The sequence below is a fragment of the Esox lucius genome, chromosome 6 (assembly GCF_011004845.1).
Source record: "Esox lucius isolate fEsoLuc1 chromosome 6, fEsoLuc1.pri, whole genome shotgun sequence".
Classification (NCBI taxonomy): Eukaryota; Metazoa; Chordata; class Actinopteri; order Esociformes; family Esocidae; genus Esox; species Esox lucius.
The window spans coordinates 29,471,701-29,498,355 of record NC_047574.1 but is presented as its reverse complement, the minus strand read 5'-3'; the positions used below and the strand labels follow the sequence as shown (position 1 = coordinate 29,498,355).

Below are 26,655 nucleotides of genomic sequence, written 5' to 3'. Positions count from 1 at the left end.
TCTTTGTCCTGGTTAACATTAACATAGCAGCAGCATTCAGAATGAGCTGCAGTTGTTTTACAGTCTTTTTGGGGAATCCAGTTAAGAGGCCATTACAGTAGTCAACCCTACTGGAAATAAAAGCATGGATGAGCTTCTCTTGGTCTTTTTGGGACAACATTTTTGAAAAGTCACAGCTGTTTCTGTGTGTTGATGTCTGTGGGTTGCAGACCAGTGTCTGTGGGTGTCAGGCAATCATTACATTTAAAGTATATGCAAGTACTTGACTATTTTATTGGACATAATGTTAATCTGTTCAAATATTATTTGTACCTTTTTCACAATCTGTACCATAAAAACAGACAATGTACAAAACATAATTTCTCAATGGTTCATTCAGTATGGATGAAAATACCTTCAAATTAAAGCAGTCTGCCCTTCATCCCCCTAAGTCATTGTCTCTTTTCAAATCTAAAGTGTTGGAATACAGAGAGAACAAAACATAATAAAGTGTCACTTTATTTTCTCTGTTTTCAAATTATCATTTTTTACTTCATTGATGGAATAACTTTTTTTCCAGAACCTAAACGGCGACAGCAATACTCTACGTCCCGATGTCTATCCTCAAGGTCTGGATGGAAGGCCTTTAATGGCTGCCCCGGTTTTCACAAAGGTACCACTCTACTTATTAACAATAAAAAAAAAATATATAGCACAGATAGTATGTACTGATGCTGAAAACACTATACTTGGCCCATCAGAGTCTACAGGATCTGTTGGCATCGGAGAGCCAGCTGGTGGTGCTAGAGTGTCGTGTTAAAGGGGTTCCTTCTCCCAAGGTGGACTGGTACAGAGAAGGTACCCTCATTGAGGACTCCCCTGACTTCAGGATCCTGCAAAAGAGTAAGGCTAACCACCTCTCTCTTTCACTGTTTTGGAATAATGTACATTCATTTGTTGGTATTCTCTGTGATTTACATAGATTCTTGTATGTGTTAATTAGCACATTCTCATTGAAATTGATCAATCTTTGCAGTATATTTTACAATCTTTAAATGTAAGTCTTCTAAAGGCTGCTTCTTTTAGAAGGCAGCATTAAAAACAGAACGCTTCAGTGATTTCAATCAAATGTTTATTTTCTTTTTTTAGAGCCTCGATCCATGGGAGAAACAGGTATGTTTTATGGAGGGACTTTCATGATACAAATAATACAACCATAAAATCAGAAAATTGTGGCCTTTTGTTTTTCTCCATTCAGCTGGGTTGGGAGATGAAAATGTAAAGAAAGAAAAACATTCTGGTTGTATAGCTTTAATTGGAATGAGAACCTTTTGAAATCTGATACTCCTTATCAGTGGTACTAAACATGATTTGACCCCCTTTAAAAATACAATGTTGAATATTTTAAAGAATGTACAGTTCGGTATTTTGTATGGCGTTCTCACATATCAGCATTTAGAAACAATAGAGCGTTTTGAATATGTGACGGGTGCTTTCCTCAGAGTCCTACTGTAGCCTAAGCAATGTTTTCCACAAAACAATGTACATCATTACTCTTCTCAGATGTTTACAGTATCTTACAGGCTGACACAATTGCTCCTGTAACTCCAGCCAGTAACAGCCAGTTTGCTTCTCCATCTAAAACTCATCCTTATAAGGAATCCTAAAATCCTGTGTTGAAATATCATCGCCGCAGAAGCTTTCAAAGTGTCTGAAACACAGGGAAGCACATGTATTTGGAAGCAAATGTTGTTTGAAAAAGGCTTACTGACTGTTTTAACTTACTGCCTACATTAACATAGCTGTAGGTTAGCTATGTGCAGATGGAATACTGTAAAGTCCAGTTGCCTGACCTTCAATGACAGTAAGCTGGTTCTCTCCTCATCTCTCCAATTTTGTGTTCCCTTTAGAGGAAATATGCACTTTGGTCATTGCTGAAGTCTTCCCTGAAGATTCTGGAACGTTCACTTGCACCGCAAGTAACAAATATGGAACTGTATCCAGTATCGCCAAACTAAGGGTGAAAGGTAACGTCACTGCCATGCAAAGTTTAGACTTGATTGTTATTAGATTGCATCTGTAGATTGTGTTTAATGTTGTTCAATGTTCTTATCCATTTCTCTCCACCACAATAGGCAACGACAACACCATCCGCAGCAACACAAAAACCCTCAGAGGCACTTTAACGATGGAGCACTCTTCCTCAAAACTTTCTCCCCCCAGTCTCCCCTCTGTCACCAATAGCGTCAAGCCTCACTCCAACACTATCCGTCTAGATCCCCTCAGCTCCAGCATGTTACGACTGGACCCTCTGAGCACCAGCACTCTCCGTCTGGACCCCCTGAGCTCTGGCATGCTGCGTCAGGACACTGTCAGCACCAGCATGCCCAGCCTTGGACCTCTGAGCCTGGGCAGCAGCCCTCGTATAGGCACCCGTAGCTCCAGCACATCACGTCTAGACCCACTGTACCTGAGCACCCCTCACCTAGACGTGGCTACAACTTCAAGCGGGCTACTAACCCCTGAGGTCCAAAGCCGTGGTGAGAACCACTTGACTGTCCAGGAAGACTCCAGTACAGTTTCACTGTTACCTGACCTGGGTCTTGGTCAAAAACCTAAAGTGAAAGGGACTCAAAACCCTGAGAAACCTCCTCCTGTTAACCTCCCTGATCCCCCCATATCCTCCTGTCTCAAGCCTGGGGTTCTGGTGAACCAAAACGGGCCCAGGTCTGGCTCTAAGGCAGGCCTCCGTGTGCACTTTAAACTGCCCGAGGACGAAACGGACAATGACAGTGAAGCACACAGTAGTATGTCATATGAAGAAATGTCGCTGTTGGCTAATAAGGGCCCACCTCCAGTGCTGGCCAAGCCCAAACTGTGAGTATTCTGACTGTTTTTTTTTTTTTTTACTTCTAACTGGTATCTCTCTAAAGAAAATCGTAAACCCCAAGACAGCGACAATTTAAAACGATGTGGTGAAAATATGAATAACCAGTCTGAAAACAAACTGTGTTTTGTCATATAACTCTTTATATGTTTTGAAGTGTAGCAAGCATCTTTAGTTGTCGGCTGCATTTAGAACATTGGAGGTGGGAGGGTCTCCTCTTGAGCTCCCTATCTGTTCTGCTGCTGTGTGCCAGTTTTTATTAGTCCACCGAATGCATTTCTGTGCTTAACTATGTGGAGTTTAAAACTACAAAAAACAGAGGATGGTCATTTTATAATGTAAGTGCTATTATATATATTTGTGCATGTTAGGAACCTTTGCACACTGACATTGCATTTTTCACATTAGTCATGTCTGTTTCTCACTTTTTCAAAGTCACTGATATTGAATGTAATCCAAACTTTATGTAATTCTAGAAAATCATTGCAGTGCAATAAGGTTCCAAATTGCAATGACAGCTTATCTTCTACTAAGAATGATACAGCACATTCCTGACTTTTCCAGTAGCAGAGCGTATTCAGAGTTTGCAGGCTACTAAACCATAAAAGGGCAGACTATTTTCTCAACCTGTCCTTTCATGAACTGCGCTTATTACTTTTTAATAAGCGCTACTCTTAACCATGTTAAGAGCAGGAGTTTTCAAACTGGCAACCTCAGGTTGTCAGCCACCAGATACAGATAATTGAAATAAAAACAATGTAAATAAACATTTTCTTTTAAATCTACATTTTAAAAAGAATTGCCAACAATAATAACAACAATGGATTGAACAAGTAGTGGCTAAAGGATCTGTGGGACAATTATTTTATGCAATAGTGTTATTAATCAACAATTAATGTTCTTTACCCTGGGCAACATGGCTTTCAGGGACATTTGTATCCACAGAAGCCTACTCCATTGGCCAATTATTGAAATCCTAGTCACAGCATATCAACAGTGTCTTAGGATCTGCACTCAGATGTTTTAGATTTTTTGGCTTCTGTATTCCAACACTGGATCCTGAATTCCAACACTGCCATTACTTCTTAAAAGCTTTTTGCAGCCAAAAAAGTGGGAAGTTCTTGACTGGCCAAGTCAGTGACCCAATCTGAATCCAATTGAGAATGCCTTTCACATGCTTAACGCTATAAGGCCCTGAAACAATCAGAAACTCAAGATGGCTGCAGTACGGACCAAATTTACATTATATGAAATAAAGCAGTAATGTTTTGTACTTACTCATATATCCAGTGTCTGTCAAACTTCAGGCAGTCATCGAATACAAAGGATATCTGACCAAGTATTTAACATGACTGCTTTATTTTATATCATGTTAATTTGTGTAAATACTTTTAGTAAATTAAAATGTACAAACTAAAGTGAATAAAAATGTCTAAATGGTCAACATGATGAAATTACCCTCAAATTAAAGCTGACAGTGAACAATTTAATGAAATGTTATTTTACATTTCAAATGTAAGAAACTGGAATACAGAGCTCAAAAGCAAATGTGGTACTGTCTAAATAATTTACTGTCTTTAAGTCTTTATTTGTCTGGTCTTACATCTGTTTATACTGTCTTTCCAACTGTTTATTACCTCTTGGCAAGACGACACAAACAGACTGAGGACCACGCTAGTTTTGTCACCCCGTACAATGACATGTTTACTGTTTCCCCTGGTCTGTAAGGTTGTCATGTTTTGAACACATTCCATCTCTGTGTTCTCAGAGACCCTGTTCAGCTACAGCTTCTGCACAACCAGGTGCTTCTGGAGCAACAGCAGATTGAGCCAACTGGAACCACCCAGTGCCAACAAACGCACCAGGCCCAGCAAAGCCTGCCCCGTTCATCCACCCCCATGCCCCTGCAGAACACCAACCCCTTACCCTCACTGAACACAGTCCCAACACCCTTACTCAACTCCACCCCAAGGCTGAGAACGAACACTACCCCTGCGCCCCTGCACAGCACTGCCTCTGCACCACTACTGAACCCATACACCATACATTCTTATTCTCCTTTACCTTCTTCTCCCCTGTTTAACACAAATGCTGAACCCCCACTAAACACCACCTCGGCTCCACCTCAGAACACCACCTGTGCTCCGGTACAGAACACCACCTGTGCTCCGGTACAGAACACCACCTCTGCACCAATACAGAACACCACCTCTGCACCGCCACTAAACAGCACCTATGCTCTGCTACGGAACACTACCTGCGCGCCACTACTGAACACCACCTTGGCTCTGCCACAGAACTACACAAATGCTCCACTACAGAACACCACCTCTGCATCAATACAGAACACCAGCTCTGCGCTACTAATGACCACCACCTCCGTGCCTGTTGTAGGCACTGTGCCGTCTCCTGCTGCATCTTATATGACCTCGCCATCTGTCCCTCGACTGAGCACTGGTCCTTCGCCCCACCTGTACACCAGCCCTGCATCCCCACCCTATATGACTCAACAAAACACCACCCATTCATCCCAGCCCAGCTTAGCCCCCTCGTCTCTGCCTAAACCCGTTCACGCACCACACCAGTTCAGCAGCCCTAACTCACCTCGTCCGAACACAGCCCCCTTCATTTCCATCCCTGCAGCTTTTGGAAGGCCCTTTACAACCGTGCAGAATACCACCCTCTCCTCCCTACTTCAAACAACCCACAGCTCCCTCCTCGACATGAGCCCCACATCCCAGAGCTTCAACTATGCCAGGCCAAAGGAGTTCATCCCCGCCCGGACTCCCCTTTCTCCAGTCATGAGTCCCTCCCCCACCGAGTCACCTGTGCCGTTACTCCAGGAGCTGGCGGCCGAGCTCCACTCCTCCAGTCCCAACCTGTTCTCCCCACAGCCCAGATTCTTCCCCACCAGGGTCCTCAAGTCCCCCACCAGCCCGCCCTCCTTCATGTCCTCCCCAACCTCCCCGACACTGCTGCCTGCTGCCTACCTTAACTCTGTGTTCACCCTGCCACAGCAGTCACCCCCGCAGGCAGCCTCCCCGACGTCTAGCACCTCCAGCCCGATCCAGGACCATGTGGCCTTCCTCAGCTCGGTCCTGCCCTCTCTACACCCCACACAAGCCACCAACTCTATGGGCCTACCCAAGAGCACCCATGGGTAAGACCCTACAGTTACTGATTTCAGGAAGCGTTCCCAGTTTCATGGATTTCCTAGAAAATCCCAGTTGAAGGATTACTGGAATTAGGAGGGGGGAAAAGCATGGAATAATTTTTCATTGTGGAATCCTCCAATAGGGATATTGGAAAACCCAGGGAACTTTGGACCTCGAAGACCTCACAATTCAATCAGGTTCCAGTTTTATACAGGAAAACAATACATTTTAATCATTTATTTGTTTTGTTGCCCAGGCCACCTCAGGGCTCATTGAAGAAGTTGCCTCCAAGCCCTCGTCCTATTTCGGATGATGAACTTCGTAGCAGCCAACAAAACCTCCTTCAGGATATTGAGAAAAAGCTACAGCTCAATGACAATTTTATGCGTGGTATACAACAGGTATTGAATATATTCCTTGTACTGTCTGTCATTTCTTTAGGAGAAGACGGGCTTATAACTAAATATTCCACCAAATGAATGAGTACTTGGTTGATGTAATAATCTAACTTGGAATGGAACCGACATAGAAACTGAGTGATCTGAAATAACTAAGTCATATTCCACAGATTCATTTCAACCATTTCCTTCAAACATTCAAATGGAATCATTTTTGCTATTTTGGCATTCCAATTTCAATTCCAATGGTGTAGTTCTTAAGGATTGCAATTGGAGTAAACCACATGATTAAATCTGGAAGCAGTGAGAAGGCTTTTATCTAAACCAAGATATCATAAAGGCCTGGTTTTTCAAAAGTGATCTGATCATATTTCTCCAGTCAGATAGAATCTGTAAGAAGTGGGTTTTTCAAAATTGAAATAATGTATTTTTTATAGTCTGGATAGGGACAGGAATTAAGTCAATTAATTAGGAATATCTTGCTCATATGTGAAGGGTAGATTTATAACGGTGAAAGGCTGTACAAAAAAATAAATGCCAATGTAAATATGGTGAGGTTTAAAAAACTTTCTTACAGAAAAGCAAAGTTTAATTGATTTTTATTAGGTTATGTAGTGACTGATAATGTGTAATAACTGATACTTATGCAATGAGTGTAACATTTACATCAAATGCGGATAACTTAATAATTGCCAATAATGTAAAATGTTATTACAATTATAACATTATGCATCAATAATTACATTATATATCAGCCAAAAATCAATTAGCAATAATTTAATCACGTTAACCAATTGTTTAATAACAACATAAATTCACTCTCTTCATGGCATGCACATTAATTGTCACATTTTGAGGAGGACTTTGTATCTGCATCCATTCAACCAAAGGGTTTTTTTCAGTGGGGGAAAGAGCAGTGGGATGGATCTTTATCCTTTCTTCACAACCATTTATAAATTAACAGGGTGGACCATTACCCAGTTGATGTTTTTATCTTAAATCAGCCATAGATGTTCCATTGATAGCTTGTTGTTTGCATCAGCCATTTCATGTTACTATACAGCATTCAATTTAAAAAAGAAACAGAAATACACAAATCATTAATTGCATGAAATAAAAAATATTCTAAAATGACTTTTCAAGCCAAAATCTGGATCCCCCCACAAAATCATTTTGAGAAACTGGACCCAGAGTATTGGAAACAAATCCTTTTTCATATTAATTAATCATGCATGTGTCCCATTTAACACCATGCATATCAATAACACGTGACTCACACATTAACTGTAGTTGTGTGTTTCCATTGGTCTGTTTGAATTGTTCATCATTCATCCCTATCCTCTCATAGAAGCTGACTACTAATGAGGGGAAAACAGCAAGCAGAGCCCTCGGACCAAACATTCCTGCCACTGTCTTTAACTATGATGAGGTACAGCATTGCTTTGCTTGGAACATTCAGTAACACTTTACGTTAAGCTGCTCTTAATATCTGTGTAAAATCCAGGTTTATATCAGTAACAACATTGGATGAACATGTTACTAGATTTTACTTCAGTAATTGCATATGGGAATTGTAAGTAACTCCAACCAATAAAAATGTAAACTTATTTTGCAATTAAATATTACTGCGGATAAAAGAGCAACTTCATGTAAAGTGTTAGTAAATGTTCAAAATAGGGTTTAAATAGTATGGGTATATATTCAAATATCCAAATCTGTTAGCAATTTTTTTATCCCTGAATTATCTAAATATATCCAAACTGAAAGTATACGTATCACCAACACTCCTGTAATGTCCAAAAGAGGACAAACTCCCACTTTTGAGCGACCTCCTACCTTTCTTGCGTACAAATTGCCTAACAATATTCCTTTTAAACTAATAGATTTGAATGGATGCCATTGCTCCCATCTTTTATACTGAGGATTGAAATTACATGACAGTACATATGTTACATCTTACATCTGTTATCGTTCACCTACATTTCAAACTGCTTCCACAACTACTTCGCAAGCCACTGTCATTACCAAAATCATTATCGAATCAATTGTATAACCTAAAGTATTAACAATAAATGAATTATTATATGAATAGTCTCATGTATGAAATAAAAATACAGTAAAGAAATGGAATATGTCTATGTACTAACAACAACAAAATTACATTTCAATGACTATTGTTAGTTTGTGTGCTCTGATCATTTTGTTAAGAGTGCTTAGTTGGATTTATAAAGTCCAGATGTGTCCTTTTCTCAGTTTTTTTTCTCTGGGATCAGTAAAATAACATGGGAGAGTGATAGGAAGAATGTTGATAACTGGTTGATAAATGTGAAGTTTACTCCAAAATCACAAAAGATTTTGCAGTAAACATTAAATTCAGGGAGTCATTTGAATCTAAGTAGGATTGACTCTTATGTGGCCCTTAACCCTATCACTATTGCTAAATGGTGAAATGGTGTTCTTGGTCTGATTCCTCTTTATTTTAAATAATTTCCCAAATGCTGCTCTGAAAAATCTCAATTCTATTTTCTTAAGGTTTGATAATACATATATTTTGTAAATATGTTTCTAACTATTGTCAGGAGTCTCTACCATAATCAGGTAAATTATTCTTATACCTGCCATAGTATTGTTATTATTATTATTTTATTTATAAAGTTTATTTATAATTCTTTACATTATATACTGTGAGCATGATATGACACCTGGAAATAATTTTATAACTGTAATGCTCTTTTTAGTTTTGCTTCATTTTATTCCATACCAGGAAAACACTTCATTAAATGTAATTCTTTGCATGGCTCCAGCAATCACTTTTACACAGCAGTATTCCTTTATTGTAGGAGTACAAAGTGTCCAACTTTGAGCAGAGGCTCATGAGTGAGATAGAGTTCCGTCTGGAGCGCACACCGGTTGAGGAGTCTGATGACGAGGTACATCACGATGAGATCCCAACAGGGAAATGCATTGCTCCCATATTTGACAAGAAGCTGAAGAACTTCAGAGCAATGGAGGGTGTGCCAATGACATTTTCCTGTAAAGTGGTTGGGATCCCTATACCTAAGGTATGCCAAATCTATGGTCCCCAATTTACAATACAATGATTATAAATATATTTTGTATGTGTACATGAATCAGTTATTTAACTGACTACCTTAAAGTTACCTTAGCAATTTCGGGCAGGAAGTACAGAGGCCTTTGTTTGTTTGGGCATCTCTTTTGTATCAGTCCGGAGAGTCGTCTAGTTTCAGGAACTTTGAAAAGGCAGTTCAGCTCTATTTTCACTGCAGAGTTGATACAGTGGGGAGAACAAGTATTTGATACACTGCCGATTTTGCAGGTTTTCCCACTTACAAAGCATGTAGAAGTCTGTCATTTTTATCATAGGTACTCTTCAACTTTGAGTGACAGAATCTAAAACAAAAATCCAGAACATCACATTGTATAATTTTTAAGTAATTAATTTGCATTTAATTGCATGACATAAGTGTTTGATACATCAGAAAAGCAGAACTTAATATTTGGTACAGAAACCTTTGTTTGCAATTACAGAGATCATACGTTTCCTGTAGTTCTTGACCAGGTTTGCACACACTGCAGCAGGGATTTTGGCCCACTCCTCCATACAGACCTTCAGGTTTCGGGGCTGTCGCTGGGCAATACGGACTTTCAGCTCCCTCCAAAGATTTTCTATTGGGTTCAGGTCTGAAGACTGGCTAGGCCACTCCAGGACCTTGAAATGCTTCTTATGGAGCCACTCTTTAGTTGCCCTGGCTGTGTGTTTCGGGCCGTTGTCATGCTGGAAGACCCAGCCACGACCCATCTTCAATGCTCTTACTGAGGGAAGGAGGTTGTTGGGCAAGATCTCGCGATACATGGCCCCATCCATCCTCCTCTCAATACGGTGCAGTCTTCCTGTCCCCTTTGCAGAAAAGCATCCCCAAAGAATGATGTTTCCACCTCCATGCTTCACGGTTGGGATGGTGTTCTTGGGGTTGTACTCATCGTTCTTCTTCCTCCAAATACAGCAAGTGGAGTTTATACCAAAAGCTCTATTTTTGTCTCATCAGACCACATGACCTTCTCCCATTCCTCCTCTGGATCATCCAGATGGTCATTGGCAAACTTCAGACGGGCCTGGACATGCACTGGCTTGAGCAGGGGGACCTTACGTGTGCTGCAGGATTTTAATCCATGACGGCATAGTGTTTTACTAATGGTTTCCTTTGAGACTTTGGTCCCAGCTCTCTTCAGGTCATTGACCAGGTCCTGCCATGTAGTTCTGGGCTGATCCCTCACCTTCCTCATGTTCATTGATGCCCCACGAGGTGAGATCTTGCATGGAGCCCCAGACCGAGGGAGATTCACCGTCATCTTGAACTTCTTCCATTTTCTAATAATTGCGCCAACAGTTGTTGCATTATCACCAAGCTGCTTGCCTATAATCCTGTAGCCCATCCCAGCCTTGTGCAGGTCTCCAATTTTATCCCTGATGTCCTTACACAACTCTCTGGTCTTGGCCATTGTGGAGAGGTTGGAGTCTGTTTGATTGAGTGTGTGGACAGGTGCTTTTATACAGGTAATGAGTTCAAACAGGTGCAGTTAATACAGGTAATAAGTGGAGAACAGGAGGGCTTCTTTAAGAAAAACTAACAGGTCTGTGAGAGCCGGAATTCTTACTGGTTGGTAGGTGATCAAATACTTATGTCATGCAATAAAATGCAAATTAATTATTAAAAAATCATACAATGTGATTTTCTGGATTTTTGTTTTAGATTCCGTCTCTCACATTCGAAGTGTACCTATGATACAAATTACAGACCTCTACATGCTTTGTAAGTGGGAAAACCTGCAGAATCGGCAGTGTATCAAATACTTGTTCTCCCCTCTTTATATACACAACGTTTGTTAAATCTCCAACCCATTTCAGGTTTACTGGTTCAAGGACGGCAAGCAGATTTTGAGGAAAAATGACCATTATAAGAAGATAAGGGAGGGGGACGGCACCTGTGCTCTACACATAGAGGTCACAAATAGTGACGATGACGGCAACTATACTGTCATGGCAGCAAACCCTCAGGTAACTTCTTGTGATTGTATCACTCTGATACACCTTTCTTACCCAATTTGGAAAGTCTGATTTGCTAATTCATTAATGGATTCATTCCAGGGACGTATCAGCTGCTCGGGTCATTTGATTATCCAAACGGCTCCTTTACGAAACCGAACTACAAATATGATTCGCTCTCAGAGGTGAGGAGAAATTAGTGTCCATTGTGATTTGCAGAAGTAAGCCAGCATGACAGCTGTTCTTAGTGTTGTTTCTAGAAGCTACTTACAGTAAAATTCCAAATGCACATATCACCTACTATTAAAAAGCCATTAAAACGCTCAGTCATAACCCATTAAGATAAACCACTCAAAGACATCATTCATCATGATGTTTTGCACATTCGTACATGCCTGCAGGGTGCGGGCCCGCATACAGGAGGTGGAGGAGGGTGAACCAACCCAGGAACGTTTCTTCAGACCTCATTTCCTCCAGGCTCCGGGGGACATGGTGGCTCATGAGGGCAAAGTCTGTAGATTAGACTGCAAGGTATGAAGTAAACTGTCCTCTTATAATGAAATAACCATTGAGTGTAAAATAGCCGAAAAGAAGGATTTACTGGAATGTGCATTTCATCCATTTGGTAAAAGTATAAATTTGAGGAACTTTTATGTAAAGTATATAAACATTTCATGGCCTAAGTGCAAAAATCTGATAGGACAGGCTTTTGCAGATGAACATCTCACTTTTCTCTGTTGTCTAGGTGAGTGGCCTTCCAAACCCAGAGATGATGTGGCTGATCAATGGGAGGCCGATCTACCCAGACTACTACCATCGAATGTTGGTGAGGGAGAACGGCATCCATTCTCTGCTCATTGACCCTCTGAAACAGGGTGATGCCGGGACATACACCTGCATCGCCAGCAACAAAGCAGGACAGAGCTCCTTCAGTCTGGAGTTAAAGGTTGTAGGTAAGACTTCTTTAAAGAATAAAAAGGGATACTTAAGTAGTCAGATTGACTCATGGATGCTGTTTAAATGTTCCTCCATGCAGTTGTAAGGAACTGGCAAATCTCTACTAGCACATGCCTGAAACAGATACCATAGATTTTGAGTCATTGCACTGGTGTTAGTTTGCATAGGCTCTTGAAATGACCTCCTGCTTCTGTGATACTGGAAGAGGCATAGTAACTGTATCTGCAGGTTCATCTGCCTCTGGAAAAGTAGATAAAGTGTCTCATTGCTAAAATCTAGATCTATTGAAAGCCAAACAGTGTTGTTAATTGGTGATGCAAGGACAAAACCCTGAATGTGTCAGTACAGTGAATTGACATGACAAGAAAGAAGTAGTAGTAGTAATGTTGCTCAGTAGTAGTAACTATTCCTTGCATGGTTCAGAAAAAGAGATGAAGCAAGCTCCCCATTTCGTGGAGAAGCTTCAGAACACAGGCATCGCAGAGGGCACACCTGTCCGACTGGAGTGTCGGGTGCTGGGCATGCCTCCACCTCTCATCTACTGGAAAAAAGACAACGACACCATTCCTCACACGAAGGACAGAGTCAGGTGAGTGAGTATTCATAAACCAAACTTTTACCATAAGAAAATGCCCGGATATGCATGTATGCCTTATTTGGCCATTTTATATATTTTTATTTTAATGCCCCCCGTCCACACACAAGTGAATACATACATGTAGTATGGTTGTTTAATTGGAAATACATGTTATTTGATTCTAGCCTACACCAGGATGCCACTGGATATGTTTGCCTTCTGATTCAACCAACCAGGAAAGAGGATGCAGGCTGGTACACCGTCTCCGCAAAGAACGAAGCCGGAATTATTTCATGCACAGCCAGGCTAGACATTTATGGTATGTTCAATTAAAAATATACTTAATCTGGATGGGTAATAGTAATGATAATAAAAAATGTCAAAAATATATCAATATTTGTAATAGCTTTCTCCTACCTGACACAGTGGTAGATTAGAATTGTCAATAATTTTGAAGGCATAGAAATGTCAATAGATGATTAGGGCCGGTTCTAGACATAAGTGACATAAGCAGCTGCTCAGGGCCCCAGATCGCTAGGGGGCCTCAGACCAATAAGGGAGAGGGCTCCCCAAATCAAATTTTGCTTGAGGCCCCCAAAAGGCTAGAGCCAGCACTACCAATGATTGTACCGAACATATATTGAGATATAAATTACAGTACATTGACTACAATTCCTGGAGCCATCTGTGTCATATACAGCCCAGTGGCATCAGCATGTCCCACTGCCTTTGAAGAAGACACCACGGCAGGGCAGTCGATATGCAGCGCTGACGGGACAGGGCTTAGACATCAAGTATGCCTTCCCAACGACGGACAACAGTCCCATCCTGTTCTCTAGCTCACCTGTGGAGGCCCACCTGGAGAGCGATGAGCTGTGAGAAGCCTGTAAGGACCCTTCATCTAAAGGTTTTGATGAGTCTGTAAATGTTCCCATATTGCACAGGATGTTCCGAAATTCCCTGTTAAAAGCTTAAGAAATATTTTGGAGTTAGACTCCACCACCGCCATCACTACCACCACACTTCACCCTTAGCTCATTGAACCTTCAAACTACCTTAATTTAATGCCAACTACCCAAACACATAGTTAGCCAAATACTGCACTAAAATGCATTTCCAAATAGAGAATGTCCATTGAAAAGGCTTTTAGTTCAGGTCAAGAGTTACATTTGTGTCTGTGGAGTTTGGGTCCTCTCGGACACCTTGAGATGACTAATCTGCTAGTTATTCTAACATGTGTTGGCCAATGGGAGAACTATAATCTGAGCGGTTTGTGTAATCTTGTTTGTGTTAAACATTTGAAGTAATATATTCAAATTAGAATGACAAAAACCTTTTACATTTTTAACTGCCAACACACTGCTGTGCTTTCTGCCATTCATATTGAATTATATCATTTAAAGCCTCTTAACACAAATCAGAAAATCTTGCAAAGTCTTAGTACATAAGCCACTGATTCAGGAGTCATCTTTTAATTAATATGATTTTGTTATAGTAAAATATTTTCTACTTTTTGATTAGTTTGATATTGAGAAGGTTGATCTATGTTGATAGTGATCATAATCAAACATTTCAACTTCCTCCTAATCTTTAGCATTTTTTTGGTTTTGTTATGTTTTGCTTGTTTTAGTTTTTATTGCAAACTTACAGTGGGGAGAACAAGTATTTGATACACTGCCGATTTTGCAGGTTTTCCAACTTACAAAGCATGTAGAGGTCTGTAATTGTTATCATAGGTAGAACTTCAACTGTGAGAGGTGGAATCTAAAACAAAAATCCAGAGAATCACATGGTATGATTTTTAAATAATTAATTTGCATTTTATTGCATGACGTAAGTATTTGATCACCTACCAACCAGTATTGAGGGGAGAATGGCCAACAACGCGAGATCTTGGCCATCAACCTCCTTCCCTCAGTAAGAGCATTGAAGATGGGTCGTGGCTGGGTCTTCCAGCATGACAACGACCCGAAACACACAGCCAGGGCAACTAAGGAGTGGCTCCGTAAGAAGCATATCAAGGTCCTGGAGTGGCCTAGTCAGTCTCCAGACCTGAACCCAATAGAAAATCTTTGGAGGGAACTGAAAGTCTGTATTGCCCAGTGACAGCCCAGAAACCTGAAGGATCTGGAGAAGGTCTGTATGGAGGAGTGGGCCAAAATCCCTGCTGCAATATGTGCAAACCTCACAGTTGAAGAGTACCTATGATAAAATAATTACAGACTTCTACATGCTTTGTAAGGGGGAAAACCTGCAAAATCAGCAGTGTATCAAATACTTGTTCTCCCCACTGTATATATTTGTGTCAAATAAAGATTTGTTGATTTTAATGTTCATACAAAATATACAGCTCCGGAAAAAATTAAGAGACCACTGCCCCTTTTTCTTTCCTTTCCAAAAATGTCGAAAAGTAAGGTTTTGAGTGAGGGACAGAAAGGTTAGAATTAAGAGACCACTGCAAATTGAACACTTCTGTTCCTCACTCCAAACTTTCCTTTTCAACTTTTGTGGAGAGGAAAGAAAAAGGTGCAGTGGGCTCTTATTTTTTTCCAGAGCTGTAGTTGATTGGTTGTTTATGAATAACCCAACATTAAATATAAAGCAAAAAGAAAGACAAAGTGAAAAATACACTTACTGTGCAGTTCATAAGTTTTTGAACAGTTGTGTTGGCTCTGTACTGCAGCTCTTTGGATTTGAAATGAAACAACAACATAGGGGTTGTAGTGTAGACTGATTTTTTAGGGTGTGTTCTTGACTGGAGTGGAATGTTGTTGACTGGCCAATTGAATCAACCAACCGGAATCCAATTGATGGCTACAGTACATGCCTGGCAGAGCATCACCAGAGAAGATACTCTGCGTCTTCAGGCAGTCTTCAAATGCAAAGGATTTGCAACCCAGTACTTATTTACCCAGCTTTATTTAAGATTATTTTAATTTCTCCAATTCCTTTCGGTCCCCAAAAATAGGGGGTGCTACAATGTGTAAAAGGGGGTGTAATTGCTACACAGTTCACAATTAATCGATGTAAAAAATGTAAGCTTACAGTCTGTAAATAAAACCCCTTAGTTATTGTTTAATTTCAAATCCAGTGTGTGGGAGTACAAAATCAAAACAACAAAATGTTTGTCTCTGTCCAAATACTTAGGGACTCCACTGTATATATTGCAAATTATATTATTGTCTCTACAATTTAATATCTAAAATTGGTTTGACATAATGAATTTTTCTTGATTTGTAGTTAACATAGAATATTTCACAAGGAAACTTGATCTGTAAATGCACTTTTGCACCATGTTTATTTTGTGTTGTGAGTGCATACGTATAGCAGTTGGAATAGCAAGTGAACTGACATTAACTTACTGCAAGAGCATTTTGCAAGTGCAAAACTCATGAGAATTAACAATTCCTTAACAATGTGGTTTTCATAAAGAGGCAATTATTTGACCAAAGTTTAGTAACTGACATGCTAAATAAATGCACTCCTATTTACAACCCAGTCTCATATGAAATTGCACCGCCAATTGGAATTGTTATTTCTTGTGAAAAATGGCTCTGTTTCTTCTCACTGCCTCATAAATGGATGGTTTGGCTTACAATGGTTGTTTCCAACCGGGGATAGTTGGACTGGTACTTGAGAAGAATCATGAGACCATAGGCCTCCTTGTAAAATGCATCTAAGGGAGTACTTAAGGGGTGGCAAATTAAGATGTTGGTAAAGTGGCTGGAAAAGTTGGGGAACCACTTTAAACAGTACCCGAAGCCTTATTCATAGTTTTAATTTCAAACAATATCATGATGTTTCCTTTACAGAAGTGTCTTTTTAAGGTGAGGAATTGTGTGCCGCTATTTCAGCTGTTTTTAGGTAGGTAACTGGATTTAAGATCAAGAAACTAAATTGTGACAGCAATTTATGCAATATACCACTATAGTTGTACTTTGAAAAATGTACTGTTGTTTTTCCATTGCTGTGGGAAACTTGGTAGGTACGTGTGCTTTAGGAAACTCAACTGAGAATGACATGTATGTGTGGAATAAGGTATGTTTTGATTGGTTGACAATGTATACACACTCTTCTAGCTAATCACTGAAAAACTGATAGTGTTTTAGCACACATTCAATTAATGTAAAGTCGCACCATGTAAAATAGTCCCCACCCCTGAAAATAAAGTTATATTTATTCAATCAAATATATATTTTTGTACATGTGTCATGTTAATTATCAATACATAATTGTAATTATGGATATAAACTGTAGGTTGTTGTATTTTTAAATGGAAAAAGTCTCACCAGAGTTGGTAGAAAAATTATCTACACTGATGCACAAGACCTTAAAAAGTATGTAAATACACTATTTGTATTTTGTATCTAAAATAGACAAGTTGTAAACAGAACTTTTACACTATCCACTTACCATAAACTTCAACTTTGCACTAATCAATATTCTAAACCTCACCCTAACTTTAACCTTACCAAGCAGGCTCTTACGATTTTCTTTATGGCACAACCATATGTAGATCATTTGTATGGCAATAGCTGAATACATTTACCCATTGTTATGAATAGTATACATTTTGGAAATCTTTATCACCACACAGTTCATATTTACCTTATATTTTATATTACAACAATGCAATGTAATTAGATATAATTCTACACAGTTGTTCCCTTTATCTTATTTTCAACCTTTTTAAAGGCTTTTTATATTATTTATTTGTATACTACTTTTTTCTTCTTAAGGCTACAGCCATTTCAAGTGACAATGCTAAGTTAAACCAAGTAAGCATTGGTTATCAGACCAATTATACAAGAAAAAAGTTCAAATAGGCATGAAATTACATTCACCTTACTTGACCTAATTACAGCCTCCTGCCTCATCTGACCAGCTGCTGCCTGTCTGATAAGTGAAGATGCTATGAGGTTTGGTACATGGTTGTTGTAGTCCTGTATACACATTGCTTTTATTCATCCTATAGTAATTTGAATATGATCATTTTTAAAATACTTTTGGAATTTAAATATATGTCATAGGACTGTGAGCTGTGCTGAAAATATATGTATATACAGCGCTTAACATTAACTTTTCTGCTGACCAGCCACTGTGGCTTGTGGTTTTCCAAAGTTACAAGCCACTCAGCATTTTCACTTGCCACCATTTTGTTGTTGGCGAATTATGTTTTATTTGATAAACTTTGACTATGGTGTGCTACATCTTAGCCTGTCGTGTTCACTGGTTCAGTCACTATTAGGCAAAGGTGGTACCCCACTCTACCAGACACCTCTCTGTGAAATACTTTATATAAAGTGGCTACATACTTGAAAAATACTATTATAGTGTTAAATCTGACCTGTTGTCCATGTCCACTTTAGCAGCTAATGCACGCTACAATGTCCTCCCTAATATCAACCAAAATATGCAAGCAATATATTTATTCTTAACATAACCTAGAACTATTAACATTTAACATTTATTTAAAAAGAAATATGAAATCAAACATCAGCTTTATAATTAATCAATATTATTGTTTTCTATTTTTGTTATGCTATGTTCTTGTTAATATAGACTTGCATAAAAAAACGAAACAGAGCTGTATTTATTACAGCCTTGTCAAGTTTTATCCTCATCCTTGCTACATCGTTAATCTCCCTCGACTTCATTCAGCTCTACTAGGCTCTGCTACCGTTGCTGATCAAGCATCTTCACGTTCGTATATTTATATTGTTAGTAACTTAAATATGTAAAAAACTATATATTGCAAATATAGCCTAATGTTTTTGGTGATAGTACATACCCTAATCTGATGGTCTTTCCTCCAGTCATCTTCGTTTGTCTCGCAATCTCTCTTTAAAAACAAATCTGTAATTTTAGGCTACTAAAAGCCAGCTGAAAAGTAAAAAAAAAAAGGTTATGCGGATTAGATGTTGTTTGAGGTTATTACATTTTAATGAAATGCTTGGGTGTAAAAGAAAACTAGGATCACCTGTTTTTCCGACATTACTCATCTCTGCGATGTCTGGACCTGTGTGGTCCTGCATGCAAGGTTGCCAGATTTCATTAACCATTAACTGTATTCTGCAAAATCATGTTTTGCCATGCCAACACACTGAGGCGGTGTGAGATTTTGGGAAGGCTGTTGCCTTTGAGCTTTGAATTCAGGAACAACCCTGTGTAAAGTTTATTATTAAGTTTACCTCCACCACAAATAGCATCTATTAACTGTATGGCTTTTGGCACTGGTCATTTTAACAGCTTATTAGCCATTTGTGAATTTGTGAATGACATTGATAATATAACTACTGTATCAATATAGGTGACGATAACTGATTCGTCAAGTGAAATGACGAGACAATCGTGTAGCCAGCAAAGTGTTTGACTATCCTGAAGAAATCATAAAACATAATTTGGAAATCCACCAGAAATTGTCGCAATATAACACTAAACTAGTGATGGCCGTTCTTCTAGAAGGATCAAAACTTAGAAAGAAACATAGAGAGGAACCCAGCTTTGAGGGGTGGCCAGTCCTCTTCTGCCTGTGCCAGGCGAACATTTTAAGAGTAAAAATTAGCTTGAGCTGATGGACAAGGACAATTAAGGATGGTCATCGGAGTGGCAGCTGAAATTGTCAGGTAATATCATCTACTTGATATGCAACACAACCAGGAGGACTTTGAACAGGCCTGGTTGTCCTGAGGTGTGGTCCAAGGGCTCATGTCCTTCTAAGTTTAAACGGAGCAGGACACAAGGAAAATTTAAAGAGGGCATTTCATAGATTTACAAAGGAAAAGGGAAACTGAGCCAACACCCACGGCACAATAATATAGCAGTGTAACACTTCGGGGCTGAGACTGGGACCCTGTGGCCCAATCCGAGGGTAAACCTGACAGGCCCCAACAAGCCGGAGTTAGTGTTCTCAGACATCTGTTTGGCTTTCAAGATAGAAAGCACCATCCCTATCTCTGCTTTAATCAACGGTTGCTCAGAGCGAAATAGCAATCAAACAAACCTCCATCACTGCAGCCACCTAAACATGCTCCACCAGCAAAATATGGAATGGCCTCTGCTCCTCCCTTAATGTGTGAAACAGATTAAATGCCTTTGCATCTGAGGTAAAATCTTTACACAGGTCCAAAAAGTCATAAAAGTCCAAGTGTTTGTATAGATTATATATCACCTTCCAGTGGATTGCAGATTTGAATCACCTGTCAGTTAAACACTGTACCTGGCATCTAAATCTAGTAGATTCTTAGACTCTTAGATGTTTTGTAGTACTGTATATTGTCCCAATGTAGGTGCCAGATAAAAACACTCATGTTTCTGTCATTTGATGGGACCCTGACATTTAACTATTTTACTGCTATGTCTGTAATGCAATGGGTATGGTTGGAAACTCCAGACAGAAACCCTGTTTACACCTGATGCTAACATGTGTCTATTGTTCTGATCTTGTCAATATTCTGATTGTGCTCACATTTATAGGCAGGTGTAGAACACACATTGTTTATACCTGGAACTTATGTGCAATGTGTAGAGAAGAAAGTAGCAATGTATCTCAGTGGGTTCATTCAAAATCACATTTTAAGGCAACCTGCTGCAACAGAAGCTTTGCTCAACAATAAGTTTGATTCTCCACATTTCACAATTCTGTTGTTAATGGTTTGTCTTGAACTATCTTGAATAATTTGAATTAATATCTGTCTTTTTTTATACTGTGCATCATTGGTTCTTACCGAGGCCCCAATACCTTGCAGGCATCCACTCTGCCTGAGGGAGATGCTAATGCACAATGAGTCAAGGGCCTGCCTAGGATACCATCCCTGAAACTGGGCAATACTTGGCCAATTCGCTTTGACCCATGGAGCAAAAGCCACACTTCAGCCAGCTGCACAGTCTAGGCCATCTTTATTTTAGATTAATACTAATCAGAAGTATCACCTGTCAGTGGTTTTCTAAAGTTGGATAGTTTAGTTAGTTCTAAAGTTGGATTATAATAGTTTAGTTTCACTGTTCAGATCTGTCTAATCTTGTGAGGTATCTTGTCTTAGTCTTAGTTGTACTAGACTAATAACAACATGTAAGCCAACCTTTTTTTACCAAGTATGTTGCATATACTGTAAAGCTTTTGCCTTGTTTAGGCAAAACAGGCAAAACATACTATGGGCCCCTAATACTGACAGTGTAACACTTTCCCTATTCTTAAGCCTTAAATCCTAATCTCCAAGTACTTCTACACATATCTGGATTGTGTAAGATCTTTGGCACCATCAGAACAGAGGGGTCGCTCCTTGTTCTCTGACATATGGCTTTTGACAGAAGGTGTAGTAGGCAGTACCCACCAACCATCGTCAGACAAGCCAATTATATAAGCGAGGGGAAGAACAAGGCTGGAAGACGTGGCAATATCGGAGACCATCTGAGACCTCATCCGCAAACAAGACGAGCAGCAGCTGGCTGACTACATCAATCTGTAATCAATTAACCAAACTGGTAGAAGGGATTATATGCCTAATTGCACAGCAAACCAGTCCATCCTCAAAATGCATGAGCTTGTGTCCATGACCCAATATCAAGCAGGCGAGACATCATATTGGCCATCTACAATCATTAATGATTCATAATACACTGAGCTTCCTCACTCTGTTTTATTTTTCTAAAGTATTATCACTTGAGTTCCACACGTAAAAATGTCTGTGTGGCATTCTTATATTTCAAGAAGTGAAGACAGCAAAAAAGCTGGTTTGCTGAAATCATTATTTCTGTTATTTTGTGCAGATGTTATACAAATCTATTAATATCATTCAGACATAAAATTGTCTAATATTTTATCAGCCTATGTTGTGTTTCCTGTGTGTGCTAGTATACAGTTTTTACATTTGGAAAGGAGGGGATTGGTTGTTTACCTGCTTGAATTTAACACTTGCTGGAATAATTTGCACCAGATGGAAAAGACAGACACTCAAACACATTTTTGACTGTCTAATTTCCTCGGACCACTAGACAGATCAATTATTTATTTCACACATGGTCCCCAGTGTGTTTGAGGATACTAATGTATACCACATACTGTGCTTGATTAAGAACAAAGCATTGGTAAACAGGCTTACAGACCTGCAATAGCCACCAAACATTGTGTCTTTTAGTAAGTTCTAATAAACAATAGCATTAACATATTATTCATCAGTGTTTAATCATGTAAATCCCAATCCCAAAGCTAAATTAAATATCAAATTTAAAGTTTTACAAGACCTAAAATGTGTTTAGTTCTTTGTGCTTTTAATTTTGCTAATCCCAGCCAATGAAAAGAACAGCTCCACAGGGTGCTGGAAGTTTGGAAGACTTTTTAAATCTCTGAGGTTAGTGGCCACACTTACACTTATTTCCCTGGGGCTAATCTGACTCAGGTTATCAGAGATTACCAGTATTATCCTTTGGAGACAAGGAATCCTAAAATGAGCAAAAAAATAGGTGGTACTCTTTCAGTAGTACAATGCACTTTAATTTTTTCAAACTTATTTTTAAAATAAGATAGTATCAAAAATATATATATATTTACTTATACAATGCAATTCATAGTCAATACATTCATGTGAATAATAAAAAATAAAAACCATATTCATTCAACTTTTAAATCAGAATCAGAATTTTTTTATTTTCAAGTCTGGTCCTAATTATCTATACTATAACCAATCTCATATATTCACAAATTAAGAGTTCACCTGTTTTGCATCTTTTGTTCCTTTATCTATTGTGCATTAGAAGTATTCATATATATTGATTTCCTAATTTCACTTGAACAGAAGCCTTCAAATTGTCATTTGCCGATGTTCCTTTCATTTGTTACTATCTTTACAGGAATAAGAATGCATCATCTACTCTATAAGTTCCATTGCCAGATGGTAGATTTTTGTTTTTGCAACACATGGCTGTGAGGGAAGCCAACATGACCAAGTGAAGCCATCACCAAATTGAACAGGCCAACTTAATTGGAATTTCATTAAGGTTTTGTTTGTGCTTTTTGTAACTGTGTGTGTGTGTGTGATAGTTGGGAGTGTGTGTGTGTGTTTGTCTGCATGGGAGTCTATCCCAGCAAGCAATTTTAAGGATGGAAGGACCAATATTGGGGCTGGATGGTGGGAGGAGGGGGGATAGATTGGACCCCACCTGCTGCCACCTGTTCATCTCCTCATATAGTCATATAAAAAGCTTGTTCCTCAGTCTCCCCAAGACCAGAGACACGGAAGCTGTTTTGTTTGCTTAGCCTTTGCAGGGGAGACCAAGTATCTGAATTTCTAATTGTTCAATTCACATATAGATTATTTAGGACTTCAGACAGCTACAACAACATCAGAACGTTTGGTTACATATTGCAATCTGACAACGTCTTCAGATAGTCTTGTGGTTGAGATTCTAATGCCGGGTGGAGAACCCACTATTGGATTAGATTGAGTCTCCATCCCCAAAGTTCAGCTGATACTGGAAACATACTCGTGACATAAACCAGAGGAAGTTCCTGTGAGCTAAATCGTCTTCTTTTTGTGACCTAAACCATGGTGTCCCGCCGGCCCAGTTTCACCGGATCTGACTCGGGGTCAGAATCTGAGAGTCTGGATTCCAAGACTGGTTCTCCAGAGGGTTCTACACGGCGGAGGATGGCAGCCAATGCCCGTGAGAGGAAGAGAATGCAGGGACTGAACACAGCCTTTGACCGACTGCGTAAAGTGGTTCCGCAGTGGGGTCAGGATAAACAACTGTCCAAATACGAGACCCTGCAGATGGCCCTCAGCTACATCATGGCTCTCAACCGGATCCTGACAGATGCCCAGAGGTGTAACGCTCCAAGCAGGCAGTGGCTGGACCTGCAGTTTGACTGTGCGCAGCCTGAGAACTATCAGTGTTTTAGTACTACTGGGTATGGTTCTCCGGATCAACAGGAGTACATGCATTCGTCGTTTCTATACCAGTGCGATGGCCTCCAAGTTCCAACCTAAACGGGTTGGAAACGTTCTAAACAAGTCATGCTGTTTGAGGTGACTGACAATCTGTGCTTGATTTTAGAATTCAGGCATTTGCTCTAACCCAAGAGCCAGTAAATACATTTGTATTATTATTTTTTTATATTTTTATCATGTATCTATTTATTGATGTTGGTTCATATTTAATGACATGACAAATGTTTATTTAAATACATTTACAAATGACAAATTACATTTCAAATTGTTCCAAGCAAAGCAAGTTAGTATAATTGCATTGCAGTGGATTTTACAGCAATTGATTTTAGAAAGACTTTGTTCCCTGGTAAACACTGACATATTGTATTGCTTTGTATCAAATCTGCCAGATGAGGCCCTTGCATTATATTGTGCAATTTCTAATGAATGCTGATCGGTTTAGTAAAATTTTATTAATTTGCCCTTATTGTTATTGTGTAGACAAACAGTGGCATTTTAAGATATTAGACAATTGAATACCATTTGAAATCTATTTTTGTAAATGTAAGATATTTTGTCATTGAGTCTAGTTAACATAATGTTCTCTAGCAATTAGCTAGACATTTTGGAAATTGTAAATGTTACTTTGCAAGTGATTACATATTGTTTAAGAAAAGTTTTTGTAAAATAAAGGTTGCCAGCTATTTTAACACATTTCCTTGTAAGTTGTCAAGTTTTATTATTCTATACATGCTAACATTTGATTCTCTCAAGGAGCAACTGACATCAATCGAAGTCAGCAGGTTTTGGTTGTCATCCATTTCCTCCCTTAATGTTTCCAGAGTGACAAATACTACAGATGATAGTATATTTCCTTTAAACTGGGCCATGATTCATCTATCATCAAATCAGTAGGTACAATCACTTTTTTTGTAATTAACCATTATAGATTTGTTTGTAATAAAGACAAAAATAAATGGGAAAAGTACAACCAGTAACCAAAACAACCATTAACCACATCCATCCATATTCAGTAAATCTTTACTGCCTTATTCCATTCATGCTCTATCTCTGAAAACAGGGGGTTTAAGGGCACCTAAAAATATAACATTTCTGTTTTATTGAAGTGTCAGCTTTAAGTGAGAGTGATGGTGGGTCAGTCTGGTCCTGCATCACACTAATCAATGTGCTCTTTCTTTGTTCAGACCTCCTGTTCTTAGAGATAAGACAGGAATACGTCAATGGTCTACAAAAACATAAATAAACATAAGAGCCTTGTTTTTGGACCCAGAACCTGGGATATTAGGTTGGAGCTTCATGTCAAGTTCAGACATGACCCAAAATCAAATCCTTCAATCATCATCATCAATCAAGTTCTCAGTCAGGCAATATTTCTTTTTTAAACTAAGGTCGTGCTATGCAGAACAGTTAAATCATTTTAACTTGAGATTGGGCTAAGTGCATTATTTCTGATAAATGCCTGGTCAATATTTTCTAAAAAGAATAAGTAGGTGATGTAAGCCTGAACAGTGCTTCCAACTGAATCACATAAATCAACTCCATGGGAATTTACAAATCACAAAAGCAATGGATGCTTTAACGCAACGTCACAGAGGTACTGCTGGATCAGACGTACGACCACAACAAACCTGCATCCGTTTGAATCCCAAGGATTAAGGGATGGAAAAGTGACAATTCTACATTTTAAAATGTTGCCACAAGCTACATCTGATTGGGTATGCCTGTGCGCCAGACTCTGCCACAAGCCTCAGCCAAGGAAGAGAAATTAAACTCCTTTGTTGGGCGATGGCTGTACCTAATACCCCTGTTCATGGCCACTGAGGCGTAAGCCCCAAGGGCTGGACTCGAGGTCCAAGTATGTTGTGATAGAAAGACATTTAATGCTGAATCAATTTAACAACTGCCATCATAATCTTCATATAGTAATGTTCGTTACAGTCTGTACATTTGTTCATCATAATTTTAAGCCAAAGCCTTTTCAAATAAGTCATCATTGGCTACTGGTGTGTCAATATAACTAAATGTTTTAGGTTTTGGCTGTCGTGAGATTAGCTGTGTATCTTACGATTACGTTTAGAAAAGTAATGTTACACTCTGTTATGGAATGGTAATGAGTTATTATTACCATTCCATTTACTATTATGGGAAAATATCACAGAACACGCTCCATGGTAAAAAAAAAAAAATTATAATGTTGCCCACTCTGTTAGTATGCACATAAATGTATGTCCATCCTAAATTGATTCAATCTAAGTAAATTAATGAATTTGGAAAAATGACTTACGTATTTGCTGCTACAAACTGTCTTCAGAGGAGGTTGTCATTACAAATTAGCCAAGCTAGAGTGAACATGGCTTGATTTCATTTATTAGTTAATCTCAATTAAATTGTACCCTACAGTATAAGTGCCTTCAACCGCATTCAACATACACTTAGTTATCTAGTAATTAGTGCGTGTACGTGTGATGAGGTGAATTACACAGATGGCCATGAATGCTTTGTGGGTTGTTTGCATACTTAATATGCTTTTTGACAGTTGGCTGAATGCTGTCAAATATGAATGCTTGAAAGAGTCAAAAATGCATATGCTAATGAGATGGCCTTGCCTAATTAAATTATGTGTTTTTGGACTTGAGATCTGAGGCACACTCAAACCATATTCTGAATAGTTCTACCACAAGCAGTCATCAG

General features: G+C 39.1%; 2 protein-coding genes across 5 annotated transcripts in view; both read left to right on the top strand.

Annotated features, from left to right (window-relative positions):
* The window catches only part of mypn (myopalladin), a 28,282-nt gene extending 13,601 nt beyond the window's left edge, over positions 1-14,681 (top strand). For 2 of the 4 annotated variants that reach the window (XM_010901509.4, XM_013132142.4), the window contains exons 7-22: positions 560-652; positions 741-882; positions 1,129-1,152; positions 1,890-2,006; positions 2,115-2,856; positions 4,635-6,026; positions 6,278-6,422; positions 7,768-7,848; positions 9,260-9,481; positions 11,347-11,496; positions 11,587-11,669; positions 11,886-12,015; positions 12,230-12,437; positions 12,865-13,030; positions 13,204-13,337; positions 13,719-14,681. In XM_010901509.4, coding sequence (XP_010899811.2) covers positions 560-652; positions 741-882; positions 1,129-1,152; positions 1,890-2,006; positions 2,115-2,856; positions 4,635-6,026; positions 6,278-6,422; positions 7,768-7,848; positions 9,260-9,481; positions 11,347-11,496; positions 11,587-11,669; positions 11,886-12,015; positions 12,230-12,437; positions 12,865-13,030; positions 13,204-13,337; positions 13,719-13,897 — 4,008 coding nt within the window. In that variant the 3' untranslated portion in view covers positions 13,898-14,681. Of the gene's footprint in view, positions 1-559; positions 653-740; positions 883-1,128; positions 1,153-1,889; positions 2,007-2,114; positions 2,857-3,085; positions 3,205-4,634; positions 6,027-6,277; positions 6,423-7,767; positions 7,849-9,259; positions 9,482-11,346; positions 11,497-11,586; positions 11,670-11,885; positions 12,016-12,229; positions 12,438-12,864; positions 13,031-13,203; positions 13,338-13,718 lie in introns of those variants that run through there. The other 2 variants (XM_020047684.3, XM_029120567.2) reach the window with 2 other exon arrangements.
* An 8,574-nt stretch (positions 14,682-23,255) lies between these two features.
* Positions 23,256-24,547, top strand: atoh7 (atonal bHLH transcription factor 7). The gene has a single exon (XM_010901539.3). It carries the CDS (start codon positions 23,563-23,565, stop codon positions 24,001-24,003), a length of 441 nt encoding a protein of 146 aa, XP_010899841.1. The 5' UTR covers positions 23,256-23,562; the 3' UTR covers positions 24,004-24,547.
* Positions 24,548-26,655: the final 2,108 nt, after the last annotated feature.